General features: G+C 39.2%; 1 protein-coding gene and 1 long non-coding RNA gene across 2 annotated transcripts in view; both read right to left on the bottom strand.

The window, feature by feature from the left end:
• Nucleotides 1-22,429, bottom strand: part of LOC310632646 — a 1,302,393-nt gene that overhangs the window by 508,810 nt on the left and 771,154 nt on the right. The window lies entirely within an intron of this gene.
• TRAM2 (translocation associated membrane protein 2) overlaps nucleotides 1-22,429 on the bottom strand; it is a 41,081-nt gene that overhangs the window by 4,236 nt on the left and 14,416 nt on the right. The window contains exons 2-7 of the mRNA XM_083352672.1: nucleotides 10,264-10,327; nucleotides 8,889-8,998; nucleotides 7,507-7,623; nucleotides 2,704-2,762; nucleotides 686-770; nucleotides 144-214 (exon numbers count right to left, since the gene is read on the bottom strand). Coding sequence (XP_083208798.1) covers nucleotides 144-214; nucleotides 686-770; nucleotides 2,704-2,762; nucleotides 7,507-7,623; nucleotides 8,889-8,998; nucleotides 10,264-10,327 — 506 coding nt within the window. The remainder of the gene's footprint in view (nucleotides 1-143; nucleotides 215-685; nucleotides 771-2,703; nucleotides 2,763-7,506; nucleotides 7,624-8,888; nucleotides 8,999-10,263; nucleotides 10,328-22,429) is intronic.

Below are 22,429 nucleotides of genomic sequence, written 5' to 3'. Positions count from 1 at the left end.
CAAAAATACTTATATATATATATATTTTTTAAATGAGATTGGTCCAAAGTCACTCAGACAGCTTTTGTGCCTAAATCAGGACTGGAACTCACAGAACTCCCAGTTAACCTGGTATATTAAATAAAGTGCTCATTAACACTTACTTTAAGAGATATGCTCCTGATATATGCACTAGATAAAGGGTGATGTATTGCAACTGACGTGGAATTTCTTCCTAGGGAGTAAGGAAGTCAGTGTTAATTTTAAAAATACAGGGAAACCAGTTGTTTATATCTGCATTATCTTAGGTTGTTCCCAAAGCAACTGGGGATTAGAATCAGGCTTATTCATAAGCTTTAAACGAATCCATTTGCAAAATCTTCTGCTCAGCTGGATCCTGTGAGTTATCATGATAACATTACAGCCAGGTGGCCGGGAATGATTCTGTCAGGCAGTTTGGTTTCCATCTGAGCTACGGGAGCAGGCAAGCCAGCTCCTGGTATCTTCTGCCACACTGGCAGATTATGCATTTATTTAACCAACTTGCTAACAGACTAATACCAGGGGGTCTCTGTTGTAGGGGGAGAAGTGGTCTTATCAGGGGAAAGGACAGTTTTGTAAGGGTGAATTTGAGGGTAATTATTTCAGCCTCTGAAATGTGCATTAAAGCAAAAGTGAAGAGAAAGCTCATTGAGTCGGCACTCACCTTCCGCACCTTCTGGAAATATAATTCAGGCAACGTGTGCAGCCAATAGGACAGCTGACAAAGGTAGAAAAACTTAACCTGGAACCTAGAATGTAACAAATAATAGCACTGAGCAAACAGTTACGTAGTTCTTCTATTCTTCCTACTATGTTACGCACCTCCCTTTAGGAAGCAGCTTGGTGTGAAGTTGTTTTGGGAAACAACTCTTCCAAATTCACTCTGGAATATAACAACTAGCCATCAATATGTAGCATCCCACAGCGGTTGGTAATATCTACTCTACTCCCAAATAATTAAATTACCAAGCACCAGTGGTGGTATTTGCACTATAACTTCTTTCTATGATATGGAAACACAAGGGAAACAAACTAATTTTGCTAATTGTATGCAATGCCCCACTTTATTTTGATTCCACGGACAGAGAAGCACATATCCATGTTATATTACTATGTTTTCTCAGGAAGAAATGCAAGTTTCATGCTTGAACAGGTCAGTACCTATGTAATGGGCATGAGCTTTTACTGGACATCATAAACAGGAATCACAACGTTAGTGGCAGTCCAATTTTAATTCAATGCAATTGTTTAATTCCTTATAGGACAGAAACTTTAGGAACCCAGGGCTACATATAGTCACTGTCTCAAATTACACACTGCATCCAAAGGATATAATGTAGAATCTGGTGGCAACCAACCAGATTAATAATATTTAGCAGTGGGAATAATGAAAGATATCTATGAACCAGAAGACAAGTGCTAGCTAAGAGTCCTCAAACTAGGAAGATCTTACTTCTATTTACTGTTCTGAGAATCTTCTGGACAAATTAAAATCTTTCTACCTATCTGTGGAATACCAAGCAAACTTAAAGACTTTAAATACTAGCGACTTATTTTGCTGCTGCCTCCGCCCACAAAAGAAAGGTTAAACACCTTTTAAAAACGTTTAAAAGTCATTGAAGTATAAGGAGAAATGTTTGTACCAAGAGCTTCAGATATGATTTGAGAGCAACTTGGCTCACTGGGAATTTTAGGATTTGCTGAAAGGTACATGGTCAAAGAAGTCTGTGAAACCACAGAGATTGATTTCTGAACTAGGCAACACACAGGGAAGTATACATTTCTCTCTTCTTTTCACACAGAGTAATTAGATTTGGAAATATGTAATGTCCAACATGGCCCTTGGTTTCTGGTAAAACAGTCATCAGAAAAAATTACCAGAGTAATAACCAAACAAGGGAGGATTACAACTGGAAGTCAACACCTGTAAAGTTCTTTGCCTGTGCTGTAAAATAAAATTCTTATTTGGAACACTTCCCCCTTGGAGTTGACATAAAGCTTGGAGGGCAAAGAAATGATATTACAATGCATATTAAGAAACTGCTTGCTTCTTCATATGTATAAGAGTTATATTACTATCATTTTTAGATCAACATCAAGAGTACCACCCTTTTCTTTCCTCGCTGCATGTTCCTTGTGGAGTTATTGAGAGCTCAATTTAAATGGAGAAAGGCATGCATGGGTAGAGTCACCCCACTTCTCCATTTAAGCCAAGGTTGCTCTCCTTGCCTTTTGTAAAAAAACTAAAATAAAAGTAAAACCAGTATCTCCTCTCAAACTTGAGAGAGAAAGAAAGAGATAACTCCAGTCTTACCCAGATATGTCAAGTGTCTGTAATTGCCTTGTGTCATCCTTCTACCCAATACAACTCCTGTTCCTCTCAGAAACATGAAGTCCCTCCTCACTGCCAGCTAGACTCTGCATCTCTTGGAGCTGGGGGTGTCTTTGTTCCCCTTGAAAAAGCTAGGTTTTTGCTTGCAATCTTGAGATTGTTCACAGGAGGGAGCTATGAGATTGCTTTAGAACTCTAAAGCTCTGAATGCCCTGTTTTTGCCACCATTACCTCACTGTTGACCTCAGATAACCAAGAAGAAGGAAGTGGTTTTGTTCAGTTGTACAATGGTTATGCTGTGGCACCCTTGGAGGGTAGAAATAAAAAGTACCAAAGCGTGAAATACTTACGGGAGATGAACATGAGGGTAGCTTTCCCACAGACTTTTGGGGTTCGATAAGTATCCTTCCTGGAGAGAGGAAGAAAATCAGAGGAAGACACATAAGTCGGTAGCCATCTTTGCTGTAATGACCCTTACACAAATTCTTGTGGCGCGTGCTAAAGTAATCATCAGCAATCCAGATAATCTATCTAGCTGGTTTGGATTGGTTTTTATGAACTGGTTCTTAAAATTCTTCCTTTCCCTCAGAGGCAGAGCCCCACAAGCTCAGGCGAGAGAAGAACTTGTGGTCTCCAGCAGTAGGCTGGGCTGCTCATGTTGGCTCTCACACTGGCTGCCCTATTTTTGCCATTACTGTGGCAAGGGATCAAGGCAATTCTGGGAATCCCAAGGGTTTCATCCAGAATGAGAGTCCAGTATGTTGACCAAGCTAAAGGAGGAGGAGGAGGAGGAGGAGGAGGAGGAGGAGGAGGAGGAGGAGGAGGAGGAGAAAATATGGAACTGGCTGTTGCCCTTAGAACCAACTGTGGTTTAATTCAGATAATATTCCTGCTGATATCCAAGTGGCTGGCAACTCATGTATCAAAAGCTAAAGAGTCTTCTGCAAAGGAAAATCAGCTGTAGATGAGGAGTCTAGCTTTTCTTTTTTTTGAGAGCCCAGATAATTCCTATTATTGAATGGTTTAAAAGTAAAGTCAATTTGATTAAAAGAAATGAGAAAGGTGAATCCCTCTTGGGGAAGGCTCGCTGTACAGGTAGTCCTTAACTTACAAACATTCGTTTAGTGACTGTTTGAAGTGACACGATTGTTACTTAGGATCACTGCAGCATCCCCATGATCATGTGGCAATTAGTATATATTTATGACGTTGCACTCCCCTGGGATCACGTGATCTCCATTGGTAACCTTCCCATCTGGCTTCTGACAAGCAAAGTCAATGAGGGAAGCCAGATTTGCTTAATAACCTCATGATTCACTTAACAACTGAAGTGATTCGCTTAACAATTGTGGCAAAAAAAGCTGCAAAATGGGAGCAACTCACTTAACAACTGTCTTGTTTAGCAATGGAAATTTTGGGCTCAATTGTGGTCATACGTTGAGAACCATCTGTACCGTATTTTAAAACTTAGCTTTAGATTATAGTAACAACTTCCCAAGCTATTTTACAATATTAATCACTCATATAAACAATGGGGTGGGAAGGAGTATCTGCAAAGGGTACAGGATACCTCCAAAGATGGGAAGGGGTTAAAATAATTACTATTCTCCTTTTTTCCCTATACTCTTTTTTCTTTATGAAACTACATACGCTGCTTTAAAAGTTTAGATGAAAGGTGTCCAAAGCTTTGGGCAAATTTGGAATTATGAGACCATTTTAAGAGTATCTTCACAAACAGCCACTCTGGAAAGGCTTTCCCATTCACAAAATAGATGCAATGAGGATAATGTCACTTGCAAAACATTTATTAAAGTTCTGCCACCTCCCCTAGAGCTCTCAACCCATTCTGCAGAATTTTAATTACTTCCCCTTTTGCTAGACAGATATACCTATTTCAGAAGAAAGCAATAGACTCCAGCTCCTATCATATTTGCGTTCTTCTCCATTATTATTATTATTATTTTAGTCCACATTTTTATAGATAACTCAAGGGGACTAACATACTTTATACTCCTACCTTCCAGTTTCCCCACAACAATAACCCTGTGAAATGGGTTAGGCAGAGAGAATGAGTGGCCCAAACCTAGCCAGCAGAGTTTCATGTCTAATGGAAGTCTAGAACTCCCAGGCTCCTAGTTTCTAGGCCAGCATCTTGATGTTTCACCATTACACCAACCTGGGTCTCTTGGAAAAACTTAATGGCATTCTTGGAAGCAGAGATGCTTCTCATGAATGAAGGCAAATATATGTATCCCAGGATAATGTTGCAAGATCCAATCTGGAGGGTCATCCGGAACCCCTAATCCTGGTGACCAACCCAAATTGGATTTTGCAAAGATACTTCTAGATTCTGCTGCTTTGTTTTGCAGCATGTTACTTTTCCATTTCTTTTAATTTAAATATTTCAAAAGTAGTTATTTATTAAATGTTTCCAAAGAAGACTTTATAATGTTATGTGTTTTTTTCCCTTTGTAATAGGCCACTCTATGCATTTCAGAGCTATTTCATACTTTTGTGGAAGATGATCCAGAATATGATGTAGTTCAATGTGTTAAACCCTTCTGTTCAGTTCTCAACACATGGGATTCTGGATACACTGCAGCCCCAGAACATATTCATTTAGGAACACAACGTTCTTGTTCCAAGCAACCCAAGAGACGCACATATTGGCCTATTCCAGAGGAAAACCCTACAAAATTATATATTCTCATGTGAAATGCTTGGTACATCTCTAACCACATGTCAGATGGATTGGAAACCTGGTAGGTCCAAGGAAGAGATCTGGAGGGACACTGGTGCCTTCAGGCATTATTTTTAAAACCTTTGTCTTAAATTCATAATAGAAACACCAGAAAAAGTAATGTAATCAAACAGGAAGGAATAAAGCAGTTTTTTTATTAATTATGCAATCATCAATCATTTGTTCTGATAGCAAATAAGACTGTCACAGTAGCATTTTTCTAATAGATTACCATTGGGAACAAACCAAAGAGATGGCTGCTAACTGTAAGCCCTGTTTTTGAGCAGCATGATATATCTGCTTGGAAAAAGAGAAAGTGGGAATAGGGAAAAACGACAGTTTCACACACTCTTATGACTCTGTTCCTAGAAAGCAAAGATAGTAAGAACTAAACACATTAGTACCTCTTTCTATCTACCAGGGTAGAACAAAAAGTGAAGGGGGAAAAAAAAGCAAAACCCAAAATAGATTGGAAATCTAGACACTAAATTATCCAGAAACCATCAGCCGAGAACTGAGCTGACAAACTTCAGAAGTGCCTAAAGAAGCAATCCCAATTTCTAATATTGTGGCTCTATGACCTGCAAGATTAAAGCACATTAACAGCTTTAACCAATTTCTTAGGCAACAAGAGGCCCTAGGTTAAGACATCAAGGAATAAATGGGTGGCATTTGGAAAGAACAGAAAGGGAGAAGCTTGATTTACAAAAGCCACAAATAAAAGTCATCCAGCCCGTTTGCTTTCAAGGCAGATGGGCTGGAAGGTGTGAGAAATGGAAGCAATGGGACAGACACTCCCACCTCCTTCATTTTGAAAAGGACTTTTGGAAGCTCAGATGTTCCTCTCTAGAGCATCGTTTCAACTAATTAAATCAACAAGCAATAGAATGATAATAAATGCACTGTAATATCTGTAATAATAGCTGGTTTTAAAGTGGTTTTCCTAGCAATTGCTAAAAACATTCAACTTGCCAGTGTATTTACAGAGCATCAAATAATTAATGAAAAATTACAAAAAGAAAGCAGAACTACTTGGCAAGCTTGCTCACTCCTTGGTTGCTTTATAAATGCTCTGCTTTCACTTTTTCTCTTTTTCTCTTTTGTTCTGATTTATCACAGGCAAAATCTTTCTATCTTTAAAGCTGCCTTATCCAAATTGGAAGCATGCATAATGATAATTGTGGTATTTCTTTCAATGTTTCTGGATTATTCTTACAGAATAACTAGTCTGAATACAAAATAGCATAACTTCTTAAGGGCACTACCAACAGGTAAAACTAGCAAGCCTATGATGAAATACCTTTCTTGCTTTGGAACCAAATGCCCACCTCTAAGAAAAGTGTTTTAATTACTTTTTGAGGTACTAGAATTTATCATAATATTCAAAGAAGAGGACTACAATTCTAAAATACCATCCTCAGAATCTGCTTCATAATTCTGCCACCATCTTTCAATCAAATGACAGTACTGCATTAATTTTGGAGTGGCGGGAATTTAACACTGATACTTCCCTTGATTACATCCAGTATGCCTTGAACTCATTCTTCACCTTATCGTCTCCATTATTCCTAAACTTGCAATGTCTGTCTCTGCTGCTGTGGTGTTGCTTTTCTGCTTTACCACTCACTTTCCCCCAGTATTTAATACCTTTGATCTTATTCTCCACTTTCTCCATTCATGTCCTATAGGTCCTGATGTATTCCACAAAGTACAATCGCTGATGCCAAAAATGTTTAATGTTGATGTATCAAAATACTATTACTGGGTGAGCTAAAAATATGTCTGCTTCCAACTTCTGAAAAAACCATATATTGTGAGCTGTCCAGAGTTAATTTGGGTTTGGGTGGTGTCTAAATTTAAGTAAATAAATAAAACCAAACTCCGTTCTCCTCAAATTCATCACTGTTCTGACACAGAGGATGATTTAAGCCTCTGTGTTACTGTATTGTCTCCATGCAAATCCTCATTCAGCAAAGTTCTGCTAAAGAGAGTTTTAACATTGATTGCAAGCTAAATTTGGGTCCAAAATATCCTATTTGATACTAGGGGAAAAAGTCAAGCAGTAACTATTGAAACAAAAACAAAAGGCCTACAGATCTGGAATGTTTTCACTGGCTATAAAGAATTCCTTCAATTAATACACCATGCCTGTTTTTATTGTTCTATAAATCATTCATTTTCCAATTAATCTTTTGAAAGATGAAAATTCAGTTCTTTTCTAATCATGTCGTTAAAACTGATATAGACTACAGCTATCACATTCTTTTTCTGCATATATATATATACATATCAACAGATATCAATGCAGAAAGTACTTAGCATTCTTTATTACTAAATCTTACTACCAGAGTTTCTATCAGGAAAGGAGAGGGGGGAAGGGGGGAAGAAAGAAGGAAGGATTAAGAAAACTTACTGTTATTATTACATATAAGCACCAAACCATAGAGGCAAGATGAAATGCTACCAGTTGTCCAGATTCGTTGAATTTGCTGTGCTTGATTTTGGAAAGATGAAGTCGACGGTTAATTTTCTAGGAGAAAAGGAGAAATCAATAAAAGGGGAAGAAAAAGAAGCATTCCACTCGACTACTCAGGGAAAAGGCAAGGAAGAAGCATGGGCAGAGCTTGACTAACATGCATTACACCAGGGGTGTCAAAATCAATTTCATTGAGGGCCGCATCAGTATTGCAGTTACCCTCAGGGGGCCGGGTGGGTATGGCCAGGGTGGGCGTGGCCTACTGGGTGGGCGTGGCTAGAGTGCGTATGGCCTACTGGGTGGGCATGGCCAGCTCTACATCGTTCGCATCGAGGGTGCCTATGGGGGCCTGGGCAGGAGTGGGACAGATCTGAGGGTCTCTGGCAGAAGGAGGGTCTCTGGGCCGAGGCCAAGGCAGCGGGGGCCGTTCCCTCACTGTTTCCAGGATGGCTTCGCAGGCCACATGAAACCACTTCGTGGGCCGGATCTGGCCCCCAGGCCTTGTGTTTGACATGTCTGCATTACACCGTCTCAGGAAAATCGAGCAAATGATCTGGCGATCTAACATGGGGGCATCGCACATTTTGACCTGGCTTACGGTTCAGCATCCATTATTGCTGCCGGTCATTCTCCTTCCATGCAAAATGAAACAGAATCCCCCCCACTCACTCATCCCAGGCTTCCCTGAGACAGGGACAGAATCTTATGCAGGATTTTAGAGGAGGCGGCAAAGACAGGTACGTTCATCATGGGTGACAGCGGCAACTCTCTTTCACTTGGAAATAAGCAGAAGGTGCTAGATATTAAAATTGCCTCTCAGTTATAGACAAAGATGGTGCTTGCAGCAGTTCACAAGGGTCTTTGCCTCTCTCTAACCAAACAATCTTTGCTAGCGGCCCATGGACAGGATGGAGAAAATAGGACACTGCAAACACTAGCTGTGACCAGAAATTCTCTTCTTCCCACCATATGGGGTGAGGGAAGAGAGGAAAAGTTTTCTCACTCCCTCCAACAAGAAGGAACATGCCTAAAGAGAAAACTGATTTTACCCCAGGCAAGGAAAAGGAAAGAAAGGTGGGGGGGGGAAGGGAAAGATACAAAGACCTGATAGATTAAACAGACAGATTATATCATTCAAGAAGAGGAAAATTCACATCTGCCTACATCATGCTTCAATAAGGTTCAATGCAAAACAAAGACTGTAAAGTTACTTTACAATCTCAGGTGTAACCCAGGACTAGAAATGTGGGAGAAGGGGGAGGACTGTGCCAAACGTTTGTGCAACTTAGGTTTTCTATAGAGCACGAGGAAAGACTTACATCCAGTGCATATTCCTGCACCACAGCATGCAGAATGATTGCTATGAAGATGTAGAAGAGGATTGTAACCAAATCCTTCAGCCCGTAGTGATAAAGAACAATTTCACCATCTAAAAGAAAGGAAGTGGGGAGTGGGGGGAAAAAAAGATCAAAGTCAAAAAATGAAGCTGAGAAACCATTTAGGAACCAAGCTTTTCAAGGCAGATGCAAAGAAGCAGAACCAAAGAAGGAAAGGGTGAGTCTAATGCTGGCAAGAGACAGTAATCAAACCTGTGAATATTAATCAGTTTGGTCTGCATAGGAGGCAACTATGAGTGTACACAGGTTTGTTCTGGGCTCCCACTAGTTCAAAATGAAAACTCATTTGATCATCCAAGTTATCTACAAGTATTTGTGTGTATAGATAGTCCTTGACTTATGGCTATTTGTTAACTGACCGCTCAAAGTTACAATGGCATTGAAAAAAGTGATTTATGACCGTTTTTCACACTTAGAACCATTTCAGTATCCCCATGGTCATGTGGTCAAAATTCGGACACTTGGCAACTGGTCTGTATTGATGATGGTTGCTATGTCCCAGGATCGTGTGATCAGCTTTTGTGACCTTCTGACAAGCAAAGTCTATGGGAACATTGGCTGCACTTAACAACTGTGGCAAGAAAGATCATAAAAATGGGGCAAGACTCACTTAAAATTGTCTTGCCTAGCAACTGAAATTTTGTGGTTGTAAGTCTAGAACAGGGGTAGGCAAGTCCATGAGTCATAAAAGAGCGGAGGTTGCCTACCCCTGGTCTAGGACAACCTGTACAGAACTGCAGGCACATATACCTGTTGTTAATCTCAGTATTCACTATCCGTGCTACATATGAATTGTGACTCATTCTAGACTGAAATGCTTATCTAGACATTGAACAGATGCATTCTAATCTCTTTTTATATTTTACATTACAGAATTTACTAATTTTGGCCCTGTGTTAGATCATTTTACAAGATGATTAGAGAAATTCATAGAGGAGATGATGTCTGCACTCATTATCTATGGTACATATGAAAGCTTCATTGTTTAGAAGCTACTATGTTGGGAACTAAGGGATATGTAGTTCCAGCATATTTGGAAGGCAACCTGAAAGGCTGATTATATGATGCATATAGTAGTTGGAAAGATTTTTATTTTAAGATTTCTTGATTCTGTATGTTTGTGCATATCTATATGTGTGAGCATGTGAATGTTTATGTTTATTTGATGCACAGTAAAGACACTTTACCTACAATTAATTGAAAGCCAGTTTGTGGTTATAACCGCATACGTTTTGAGTTTAGTGAAATATAAAGACTACCAGACAGAGGTTTTCAATTCAGTGGACCATACTCTTACCTGCTGTCAGCACACTGACATTATACTGAGGTAAGATGAACAAGAAGGCAGTCTTGGCTGTAACCTGTCAAGATAAAAATACATTTCTGGGTTAGCTTCCTTCAGTACAGTATCAGTAACTTTCCTGACAGTTAGAACAATTAATCAGTGGAACAACCTGCCTCCAGAAGCTGTGAATGCTCCAACACTGGAAGTTTTTAAGAAGAGGCTGGACAGCCATTTGTCTGAGCAGGGGATTGGACTAGATGACCTCCAAGGTCCGTTGTTTTTGTTGTTGTTGTTGTTGTTGTTGTTATTATTATTATTATTATTATTATTATTATTATTATTATTATTATTATTATTATTCAAGCATATATATATATATGTTTGTGTGTGTATGTATGTATGTATGTATGTATGTATGTATATTCAAAATTTTGTGACTGACAAAGAGTTAAAGGGAGACTAGTATAGCTATTTCAAGCTCTTTAGCTCTCATCAGCTAGTCTTACCCCTCTGGGATTTAAACCTGGGCAGTTTGCACATTAGGCAGATGTATTAACCTTTAGTGTTCACAGTAGTAACATCTGCCTGCAAAAGATGCTCCTAGACTGGAGAAAAACACAGAACAGACTGCTTTATATTTGGTATACCAGGTGCTCCACCCAACACACAGATTTATATCCTTCCTGGCCTCTACTGACAGGAGTGAGGGGGAGCCTGTGGCCTAAAGGTTAATACAGCTGCCTAACATGCAAGCTGCCCAGGTTCGAATCCCAGAGGAGTAAGACTAGCTGATGAGAGCTAAAGAGCTTGAAATAGCTATACTAGTCTCCCTTTAACTCCTTGGCAGTCACAAAATTTGAATTTACAGTGTTCACAATAGTGACGTCTGCCTGCAAAAGATGCTCCTAAATGTCTTTCATTGTAATCATGTAACCATGGGGGGGGGGGGGCAGACATTGAATTCAGGTCATAAATCTTAAGTACCTTTTTTGAGGGGGGGGTGTCATTGTAATGGTTGTAAGTCAAGGACTACATGTAGTAGACACAAAATATAATTTTAGCCTTCATGATTTTATGTTGACTTCTGAAATAATCCAGATTCCTTGAACTATAGTTGGTAAGAAATATTTTTATAACCTTGAGTTCTCTGTCCTCCACCACTTTAATCTTTAAGAATGCCTGGAGAATAACAACTGAATAGGAACTTCCTTTTCAGTATGTAGTTTGCTGCTCTATACAAATGCTTAATGAATCATATAAGACTTGGCTCTGTTCTTTACAAAGTATATTCTGAGGTCCTAGAAACTAGCTTTGGGCCTGGACTACTTTCCGGTAATTCATTTTATGCAAAATGTTAGCTATATGTGGAATATGATTTAGCTATAGGTTAGAATACATGTCTTTTTATATAAAAGTCTCTGAAATACATGCATTTCAAACCTAAAGCACGATGCATTGACTAATATTAGAAGAACTGAATACTACATAGACCCACTGGTTTGATTATCTAGCAATATGAGTTGTCAGAAGTTTCTCATCACTATAGATCATCAGAATTTATAATTATTGTTGAAAATTTCTGGTAAACTCTGAATACCAATTTATTAAAAGTTTAATAGATTTTAAATTAGTTTCTTTGTTATAGATGCATAAAAATTATTGACTGAAAAGTCTGTAAACTGCTTACCTAATTTTATATAATCAACCATAGAAGAACTTTAATTAAATTAAATCAACTCTGAAATTGATTTAAACTATTATATTTAATTAAATTTAATGTATGTATAAGAAGACATCCCATTTACTAGGGGTATTCTTTATCCTCCTGCAGAATTTAAACTAACAAACATGATAATATTTATTGCAAGAGATTAGCTATCCTGGCAATATTAATCAAGTATTTCCATCACTGTCTGAATGTCTGGAATGCAGTTCAACAGATAACTACAAGTTTCCAAATTCCTGATGGCTGCACTTCATTAGTGAATATATCTCCGGGACACAAGTACATTTTCCAGACTTCAGCAACCTGACAAGTTCCTCAAATCGGGGAGATAACAACTGTTATGTCAGATGAATTATTATGCTTATAACCATACAGATTCAATGCAAAAGATCTGAATGTAGCCTTGAATAAAAGAAGAGACCTAGAAAGTTAAAATAACATAGCATATGAAGAGATTATGGCCAAACTCTGTTTAAAGAAAGATAATTGAATATGATAAACCTGCCAAATAATTGTCCCTGAAAAGAACTAATCACAAAACAAAACATTTGCTTTAGATAAATAGTACCAGTATTTAAGGGCTATTCTCAGACAAAACGCTTGTTTGCAAATGACAATTTTGCTATGTGAAATTTTGGAAGGTTTATCCCTAAAAGGATGGAATTACACTTATGAATACAATTCTTTCTTCCAAGTTTCAAGCACTTACCTTTTTACAAGGGGGGGGGAACAGATTCAAACAAACTTGTACCTTTCCTCATACAACTGAACAGGTTTCATCATCGTAGAATAGGGCTTTTCAACCTTTTCACCCAATGTACCTGTCAAGTTGACAGTACCACTTTTAGGATATGGCAACATCAGAGTACCACCAGTCGCCTAGAAAGGTGTCAAAAACTTGATGACCAAAAAAAGGAAAAAACCTGATGAAGTACAGGTAGTCCTCGACTTACAACAGTTCGCTTAGTGACTGTTTGAGATTACAATGGCACTGAAAAACGTGCCCCCCAAGCCACAGCTGAGCAAGACACTTGCTTGCCTGCCCGGCAGCGCTCTTCCTGTCCGAGGTTTTCATTGTTGTGAGCATTTCTGCTGAGGATTGGCAGTCGGGGTGGGGTGGGGTGGGTATTTGGTTTTTATTCCCCCCATCTGCTGGGTGGTTGCAGCAGGTTTTGGTCACTTCACATGACCCTGAGACACTGTGACCGTAATAAATATGAATCAGTTGCCAAGCATCTGAATGTAAATCACAAGATCCTGGAGATACTGCAACATTCCAGCTGATCAGCGCTTCTTCTGGGCTCAGAAGCACCAGGATCAGTGCTGAGCTCCAGCTGGAGCCTGGCGCTGATCCTGGCACTTCCACTGAGCTCTGACAGCCCTGCAGCTCCAGCCATCTCTCGCTCAGGCTTGTGCGGTGCTGCAACTGGTTCAGTTAATTCCCCTCTCCCGCTACCACTTTTCTAGGATGGTCGCATACTACCTGCCTGGTGCCAATGTACCAAAGGTGGCACCCGTACCACTGGTTGAAAAGCCCTGCTCTAGGAAGCATTTATGTGCCTACAATTTTATCCTATTCAGTTAAAAAATAATAAAGAAATTACATCTACTGATGTTTTCCAAGTATGGATCAAGAAGAGCCATGACTCTCACCTCAGCCAAAGTCCTAAGTAATTATTTACATTTGCTTGCTGCCCATCTCGCTTCAAAGCGACTCTGGGAGCTTACAACATTAAAAGCAATAAAACCATAAGATATAAATATTTCTAAAAACAATAAAAAATATAATCCAAGTGAAGTTGCATTTAACAGAGGGGGAGGGAGGGAGGAGGATGAATGAGGGAGGGTGGAGATGGGATGTTCTCTTAATTCATCAACCAACTCCAGTGTAATGTTAGGACCCCAAGCCAGGTGGCAGAGTCAGGCTTTCAGGCCCTTACAGGTAGTCCTCAACTTATGACTAGTCACTTAGTGACCATTCAAAGTTACAATGCACCCTGCAAAAGGTACTTACAACCCAGTTCTGAAGTTCCAATATGTGCCCACACTTTACAATGTTTTTGCTGAAAACTGACATTTGCTCCTGTTTTGGACAAAAATGTTGCATAGCAAACAATGTGTCAGCTTTATGGCAATAGCATTCCCTTAACAACTGCAGTGTTCACTTAACAATTGCCACAAAAAACCTGTCATGCATGGTCCATTACCTGCAAATTCTACTTTGCCTGCAATTCTGTTAAGTTTAAACTGCCAAGGAAAATGCACAAACTTGCCCCCAAACATTTGGAGAAAGTTCTACAAGTAGTATTTGCTCAACTGCCCACCACTGTGGGTACATTCTTATCAGGTACACAAGAACTGCCCCACCTGAATACCGCAGATGGTTTAGCACCTAGACCTTCCCTGCCAGCATCACCATTGCTCCAATTCCAGCAATTGAACTCCATACATCTGGAATGGCGTCTAGAAAAGACTGATCTACATACTTGGACCATATATAGAAAGGGGATAAAGGTCAACATTTTCTGTAAATAGAGCCTCAAGCTTCCTATATTCGTTCAAGCTTCCTTTATTTAGGGAATAAAGCCAGTTTGGGGAGAACAAGACTCGTGACAGTACTGATAAGGAAATGTTGACTTCCACATGTTGCAAATTATGGAACAAACGGTGCAACAGAAGAAAAATGAAAACATATGAAACAGCTTTCAGGAGGAAAGAGGTTTGTTTTACTTATTACCCAGTAGTTGCCACAAGAAGAGGCAATTTACCATATTTTTCCATGTATAAGATGCTATTTTTTCCTGCAAACACCCTGTTCAAAAATCAGGTGTGTCTTATACAAGTTTAGCGTCTTATACACAGAAAAATAATGGTAACCTCCACAGCTCAGGGCATACCTGTGTGGGTTGCCATGCCACCTGGTGCAGGTGTCAAGCCCCTGTGGGCTTGCCACTAACAGGAGGGGGGAGGGGGCAAGATCATTGACCGGCTGAACTTCCAAATTTGCCGGCTCAGCTGTTCGGTGCTCCACCAAACAGCTGATTGGCGCGGAGAAACTCACACACCAGAGTGTCTTATACGAGGGTGCGTCTTATAGACGGAAAAATACAGTATAGATATTTTGTACCAAACTCTCACAATTCCTGGCCCTGCTGGATGGGGCAAATGAGAGCTACCACATTGCCTACCCAGGCTAAAGGTTTCATAGCTTTCATCAATGTGGAAAAGAAGGGAAGGAAATACAAGAAAGCAGCCAGTTTAGATAGTAAGAAATGCTATTTTAAACCTAAGGAAGGATAAAAAAGCATACTTTAAGACAGCGCTTTTGTACAAAGGATTTCACTCAAAGAATATTCAGTTGTTCCAGCTATTTACTAGAAAGAAAAAGGTCATAGACTCTCAGATATTGGAGGGTCCTAGTCTATGAGTGAAGAAGGAATCAGAATCAAAATCAGAATAGAGCTGGAAGGGACCTTGGAGGTCTACAACCCCTTGCTCAAGCAGGAGACCCTACACCAGGGGCAGGCAACCTTGGCTCTTTTATGACTCATGGACTTCAACTCCCAGAATTCCTGACCCAGCATGGCTGGCTCAGGAATTCTGGGAGTTGAAGTCCACAAGTCATAAAAGAGCCAAGGTTGCCTACCCCTGCCCTACACCATTTCAGACAAGTGACTGTCCAGTCTCTTCTTAAAAACCTCCAGTGATGAAGCACCCACAACTTCTGAAGGCAAATTGTTCCACTAGTTATTCTCACCGTTAGGAAGTTTCTCCTTAATTCCAGGTTGCTTCTCTCCTTTACTTTCCATCAATTGTTTCTTGTCTTGCCTTCCTTCTGGTGCTTAGGAAAATAAGTTGACCCCCTCTTCTTTGTGGTAGCCCCTCAATATTGGAACACTGCTATCATGTCCCCTCTAGTCCTTCTTTTCTCTAGACTAGCCAAACCCAATTTCTGCAACCGTTTTCCACATGTTTTGGTCTCCAGGCCATTAATCATTTTAGTTGCTCTTCTCTGCACTTTTTCCCACAGTCTCAACATCTTTTTTGTGATGTGGTGACCGAAACTGGATGCAGTATTCCAGGTCTTATTAAGATTTTATAAAGTGGTAATATTACTTCATGTGCTTTTGATGCTATGCCTCTGTTTATGCATCCAAGGATTGCATTAGCTTTTTTGGCGGCGGCTGCACACTGCTGGCTCATATTTAAATGATCGTCCATTAGGACTCCATAGTCCCTTTCACAGTTACTAATTTTGAGCCAGGTTTTGCCTAATCTGTACTTGTACCTTTGGTTTTTCCTGCCTAAAAGTAAAACCTTGCTTTTTTCCACATTAAATTTCATCTTGTTGGATAAGGCCATTGTTCAAGTTTGTCAAGTACCTTTTGGATCTTGAGCTTATCTTCTGGGGTGTTGTCTATTCCTGCCAGGTTAGTGTCATCTGCAAACTTGATGAATTCTCCTTCTATTCCCTCATCTAAGTCATTTATGAAGATATTGAAGAGTACTGGGCCTAAGACGGAACCTTGTGGTTAGATATGGAATTTGGCACTTACATTTCTTTTAACAGAGTAGTTTAAATATATTAGGAAATAGACTCAATATATTAGGAAATAGACTCAAACAATGTGGGGGCAATGACACTATGATTGATGATTTGTGAGATTATGTTGATGTTTTGCACAGAACCCAAAGGTCATATGAGATGTCAGCCACTTTGTGCTGGTTGCATGCACATCTCCATGTTTCATTTCTGCTGGGTCTGCATATTTTGTAGGATGTGTGCTAAAATCCCCACTCCCCAGCACAAGGAGACCAATACATAACATGTAATTTAGTGGTGCTATCAGCACTGCAATAAAATGTGGCAGTAAGATCCCAATGTTCTTTACATTTTAAATTCATTGATGCTTTTTTCCTAGCAAAGATCACAGCTGAATATGAATGCACTGAGAAAGAAAAACATGACTAACATTTACTGAAACCCTTTGGTGTGTATTTTTCAGTTCCAAAATTATTACTGTTCTCATGATAAGAAACTTGAAACAGAGACCTACAGCTGCATCCAGTCAACTGTAAGATACAGATACTATAAAAAAAGAAAAGAAAAGAGGAAAACACATTCCATTAATCTATCACAGTTATCAATCAGGGCAGAAATTTCTCTTTGAAAATACTCAGTAATTAATACTTTCTACTATTAGCTTTTTTGTAGATTTTTTTTTCAATCTTTTTTTTAAAGTAACATTACAAATGGAGTAAAAAGCAGGCATTTCAAGGAGGACCAGCATACTTCTGAGTTCTTCTAATATTGCTGGGCTACTTCACATCTTCTGAAACTCAGCCAACATTGAAGCACAATGAAAATGTTGTGAGCAGAGTTGGACACTTGAGCTGTACACAAAGTGAAAATTGTGCTTTGCTCTATGCTCTGATGAAACACAGCATGGCTGAGGAACTCTGTTGGACCATTCTTTGCTTATCATATCCCAACCAAAGTGGAAGATGGATCATTTAGATGAGGAGTTCCTAAACATTTTGCTATCATACTGCCATCTAATCTTAATGTTTACAGCTTCTCTAAAACTCCAAACACAAATGAACAATGAGAAGACTATGATACAATTTTGGGAAATTTGTACATCCCTATTCTACAACATTAATTCTGAAGCTGAAAGGCTTTCCCAGCTGCTTTGTTTAACCTCCCAGCTTATCAGCTCACTCGTGACTTGCTAAGTTTGAGGGCCATGGCAGCTCCTCAACTTTCTGCTGCCCTTTTGACAATGAGTGACTGGGACTTATGGATAATGAATTTAGAAAAGGCTCATGGAAGGCTCATCTTGTATATGGTAACCACAACAACATTACAAGTTTTCCAATATCTCAAGGGCTGCTACAAAGAAGAGGGAGTCAAGCTATTTTCCAAAGCACCTGAAGGCAGGACAAGAAGCAATGGATGGAAATTAATCAAGGAGAGAAGCAACCTAGAACTAAAGAGAAATTTCCTGACAGTTAGAACAATTAATCAGTTGAACAACTTGCCTCCAGAAGCTATGAATGCCCCAACATTGGAAGTTTTTAAGAAGAGACTGGACAGCTGTTTGTCTGAAATGGTATAGGGTTTCCTGCCTGAGCAGGAGATTGGGCTAGAAGACTATCCAAGGTCCCTTCCAACATCATCATCATCATCATCATCATCATTATTACTACTACTACTACTACTACTACTACTACTATATGCAAAAGGATGGAAGAGTACTGAAAAGCCCACAAAGCATGAATGAATTGTGACAATGGCAGAAATGGCAAAACTGACCTACAGGAAGTACTTGTTTAGCGATCATTCAAAGTTATGACAGACCTCACCAAAGCTATTTACATCCTGATTCCAGAGCTCCATGGCTGCTTAGTCCTTTGCTGCAACATGACCTTATTTGGGCATTGGCAACAGGCTCACCTTTATCGCCTGTTGCAGTGTTCTGGGGTCATGTGACCATGATTTATGGGGTAGTTTTACAGGTTTCCAGCAAAAATGCCCATAGGACTACGTGGATTCACTGAACTGCCACATTCACTTAACAATTGCCACGTTCACTTAATCACTGCCACAAAAAAGTAATAAAATTAGATCCAGTCACATGGGTGCCTTGATTTACAATTGTCAAGACTTAGGACAGAAATTTCAGGCTCCATTATAATAGTAAGTCAGGGCAAAAAACAGTAAGTACTTTTTGGAAAAACTGGAAACTTTTATAGACTTTTTACTAAAAGAAGAATAAAAGTGAAATGACGATTTAATGATCGAAAATGATTAGGATTAAATAAGGGGCTGAAGGGTTCTAAAGAATACAGGGAGTGCAGAATTATTAGGCAAGTTGTATTTTTGAGGATTAATTTTATTATTGAACAACAACCATGTTCTCAATGAACCCAAAAAACTCATTAATATCAAAGCTGAATATTTTTGGAAGTAGTTTTTAGTTTGTTTTTAGTTATAGCTATTTTAGGGGGATATCTGTGTGTGCAGGTGACTATTACTGTGCATAATTATTAGGCAACTTAACAAAAAACAAATATATACCCATTTCAATTATTTATTTTTACCAGTGAAACCAATATAACATCTCAACATTCACAAATATACATTTCTGACATTCAAAAACATAACAAAAACAAATCAGTGACCAATATAGCCACCTTTCTTTGCAAGGACACTCAAAAGCCTGCCATCCATGGATTCTGTCAGTGTTTTGATCTGTTCACCATCAACATTGCGTGCAGCAGCAACCACAGCCTCCCAGACACTGTTCAGAGAGGTGTACTGTTTTCCCTCCTTGTAAATCTCACATTTGATGATGGACCACAGGTTCTCAATGGGGTTCAGATCAGGTGAACAAGGAGGCCATGTCATTAGATTTCCTTCTTTTATACCCTTTCTTGCCAGCCACGCTGTGGAGTACTTGGACGCGTGTGATGGAGCATTGTCCTGCATGAAAATCATGTTTTTCTTGAAGGATGCAGACTTCTTCCTGTACCACTGCTTGAAGAAGGTGTCTTCCAGAAACTGGCAGTAGGACTGGGAGTTGAGCTTGACTCCATCCTCAACCCGAAAAGGCCCCACAAGCTCATCTTTGATGATACCAGCCCAAACCAGTACTCCACCTCCACCTTGCTGGCGTCTGAGTCGGACTGGAGCTCTCTGCCCTTTACCAATCCAGCCACGGGCCCATCCATCTGGCCCATCAAGACTCACTCTCATTTCATCAGTCCATAAAACCTTAGAAAAATCAGTCTTGAGATATTTCTTGGCCCAGTCTTGACGTTTCAGCTTGTGTGTCTTGTTCAGTGGTGGTCGTCTTTCAGCCTTTCTTACCTTGGCCATGTCTCTGAGTATTGCACACCTTGTGCTTTTGGGCACTCCAGTGATGTTGCAGCTCTGAAATATGGCCAAACTGGTGGCAAGTGGCATCTTGGCAGCTGCACGCTTGACTTTTCTCAGTTCATGGGCAGTTATTTTGTGCCTTGGTTTCTCCACACGCTTCTTGCGACCCTGTTGACTATTTTGAATGAAACGCTTGATTGTTCGATGATCACGCTTCAGAAGCTTTGCAATTTTAAGAGTGCTGCATCCCTCTGCAAGATATCTCACTATTTTTGACTTTTCTGAGCCTGTCAAGTCCTTCTTTTGACCCATTTTGCCAAAGGAAAGGAAGTTGCCTAATAATTATGCACACCTGATACAGGGTGTTGATGTCATTAGACCACACCCCTTCTCATTACAGAGATGCACATCACCTAATATGCTTAATTGGTAGTAGGCTTTCGAGCCTATACAGCTTGGAGTAAGACAACATGCATAAAGAGGATGATGTGGTCAAAATACTCATTTGCCTAATAATTCTGCACTCCCTGTAATTAATAGGAAGGAACATGATGGGTTTGTTAATATCTGTTAAAAATAATTTGGAAACAATTTAGTTTCTGTAGTTACAGTATCTCTTTTTTCTATTTAAGCCTTTTCTTTGCACTTTTTTCTTTTTCTTTTCCATTTTTTGTGGAAAAAAAATCTTTAATGAAAATTATTCTTTAAAAAGACATGAGGAACTTGTGCCAATTACATCATCCTGTCTCACTAGGTTACACAAAAGGAAAATATGTTCCAGATCACATCGATTAAAGAATTTGACTGGTGGGATCCAGGAAGAGAGACTTCTCTGCTGCCGCAGAACATTTTATCCCCATAGCTAAGGCGAGTGAGTCCACACTCTCTTGGCCTTCCCAAAGAGAGTTAAGACCTGGCTCTGCCAACTGGCATGTGGGTGAGAAACTGATATGCAACCCTGTGGTAGTTGGTGACATGAGGGTCACTCCCCCCTCCTTTTAAATTTGTAATATTTTAATATTAATTTTGTTTATTTAAACAAAATGATCCAGTTAAGATCTGCATATGTGGAACTGATTGGGGTAGATTGTAAGGGCGACTCCGAAATATAATGTTACCATATTTTATCTATATCTTAAATTTGTATTTTATTACTATTTTAACTTAAATTGTATTTTAATTCCATTTTAAATTGTATTTTATCAAATTCCATTTCGGATTGTTTTTATCTAGTTTCGGTGACGGTTTGTTGCTGGAACTTTGTACTTTGATATGGCCCAAGGGCTAATCAATAAAGTTGTTGATTATTATTAATTTTGTTCTTAATATGGTTTTATTTTTGTTTTTTATTTCAGCCTTTATACCACTTTTTATATTTTTATGGTAAACTGCTCAAAGTCACTTAGATGAGATGGCCGGAGGAGAAATGTAATAAATATAAACAAATAAATCTTTATCTTTATTAGACTTATATACCGCCCTTCTCCCGTAGGACTCAGGGCGGTTCACAAGGTTTTAAAAATAACAATACAACAATTACAAAAATTAAGAACAGTTAAAATGATTACATTTAGACCTTGAATAAATATAAAACCCCAATTAAAATCCAATTAAAACCCCAATTAATACTTAAGCTTGCAATGCTGTGACAAAAAAGAAGAAATTAAGTGACTAGTTGTTGCAAAAACAAACCTAGTGTCAGCCATATGAGGGAGACACAGAAGACTAAAAACTACTTTTATTAGATTGATTTCATAACTGATCTTCCTTAGATCATCCTTCTCTCCGTGAAGGTCACCCTCTTTATTCTATACACCCAATGAGATAAAGATGAGGATGAGATTCAGGCTGAAGGTAATTTTGTGCCCCTCACTGGTCAGCTGAGGTAGAGGGGAGATGCAGTCAATAATCCTCTTTCTGTGGGCAGTCATTATATATAGTACATGGGAAGGATGCATAACTCTGGTAGTTCTACCCCCTCGTCCCATCAAGCATCCAGAAGAAAACTCCTGAAGTAGCAGGAAGCTACAGAAGGCTAACCACTCATTCCAGTACTGTTGCACTGAATGGCAATAACTTGGTGAGAGAGGACTACTTCTGTTCATCGAAATTCAAACCAACTCCCTAACTGGTCATGGAATGGTGTGTGTGTTGCTTCTTTTCTCAGTAACCTTGGTCTTGGAAATTATGTGGGCTGAATGAAAAGTAATGACTGCACCTTCATAACTTCAATTTAAAATGGTATTTTAATAAATGAAACAGGAAAATAATCCATGAAACGAGCTCTTCTATTAATCTATATTTACTTTTCCTCATAATCAGAACCATTTGCTATGCACTTTTACTAACAACGAGCAAAATTCATGAAGCCATCACAAAGGAACTCAGCAAGGTTCTAAAAGTTCTATCTGAGTCCAACAAGATGCCCACAAAACTATTCCTTCAGTTCTGGAACAAAACAATATAAAGCTGCATGGTGTTAACTCTGGACTGTATAGCAAACTTTGCAATTGCATGTTGAATGGTTCATGCCAAATATTGTGACAAGCAATTCAATCACAACACTTTGT

This window comes from Vipera ursinii (genome assembly GCF_947247035.1).
Source record: "Vipera ursinii genome assembly, chromosome: 1".
Classification (NCBI taxonomy): Eukaryota; Metazoa; Chordata; class Lepidosauria; order Squamata; family Viperidae; genus Vipera; species Vipera ursinii.
This window is presented reverse-complemented; position numbering and strand designations above follow the sequence as displayed.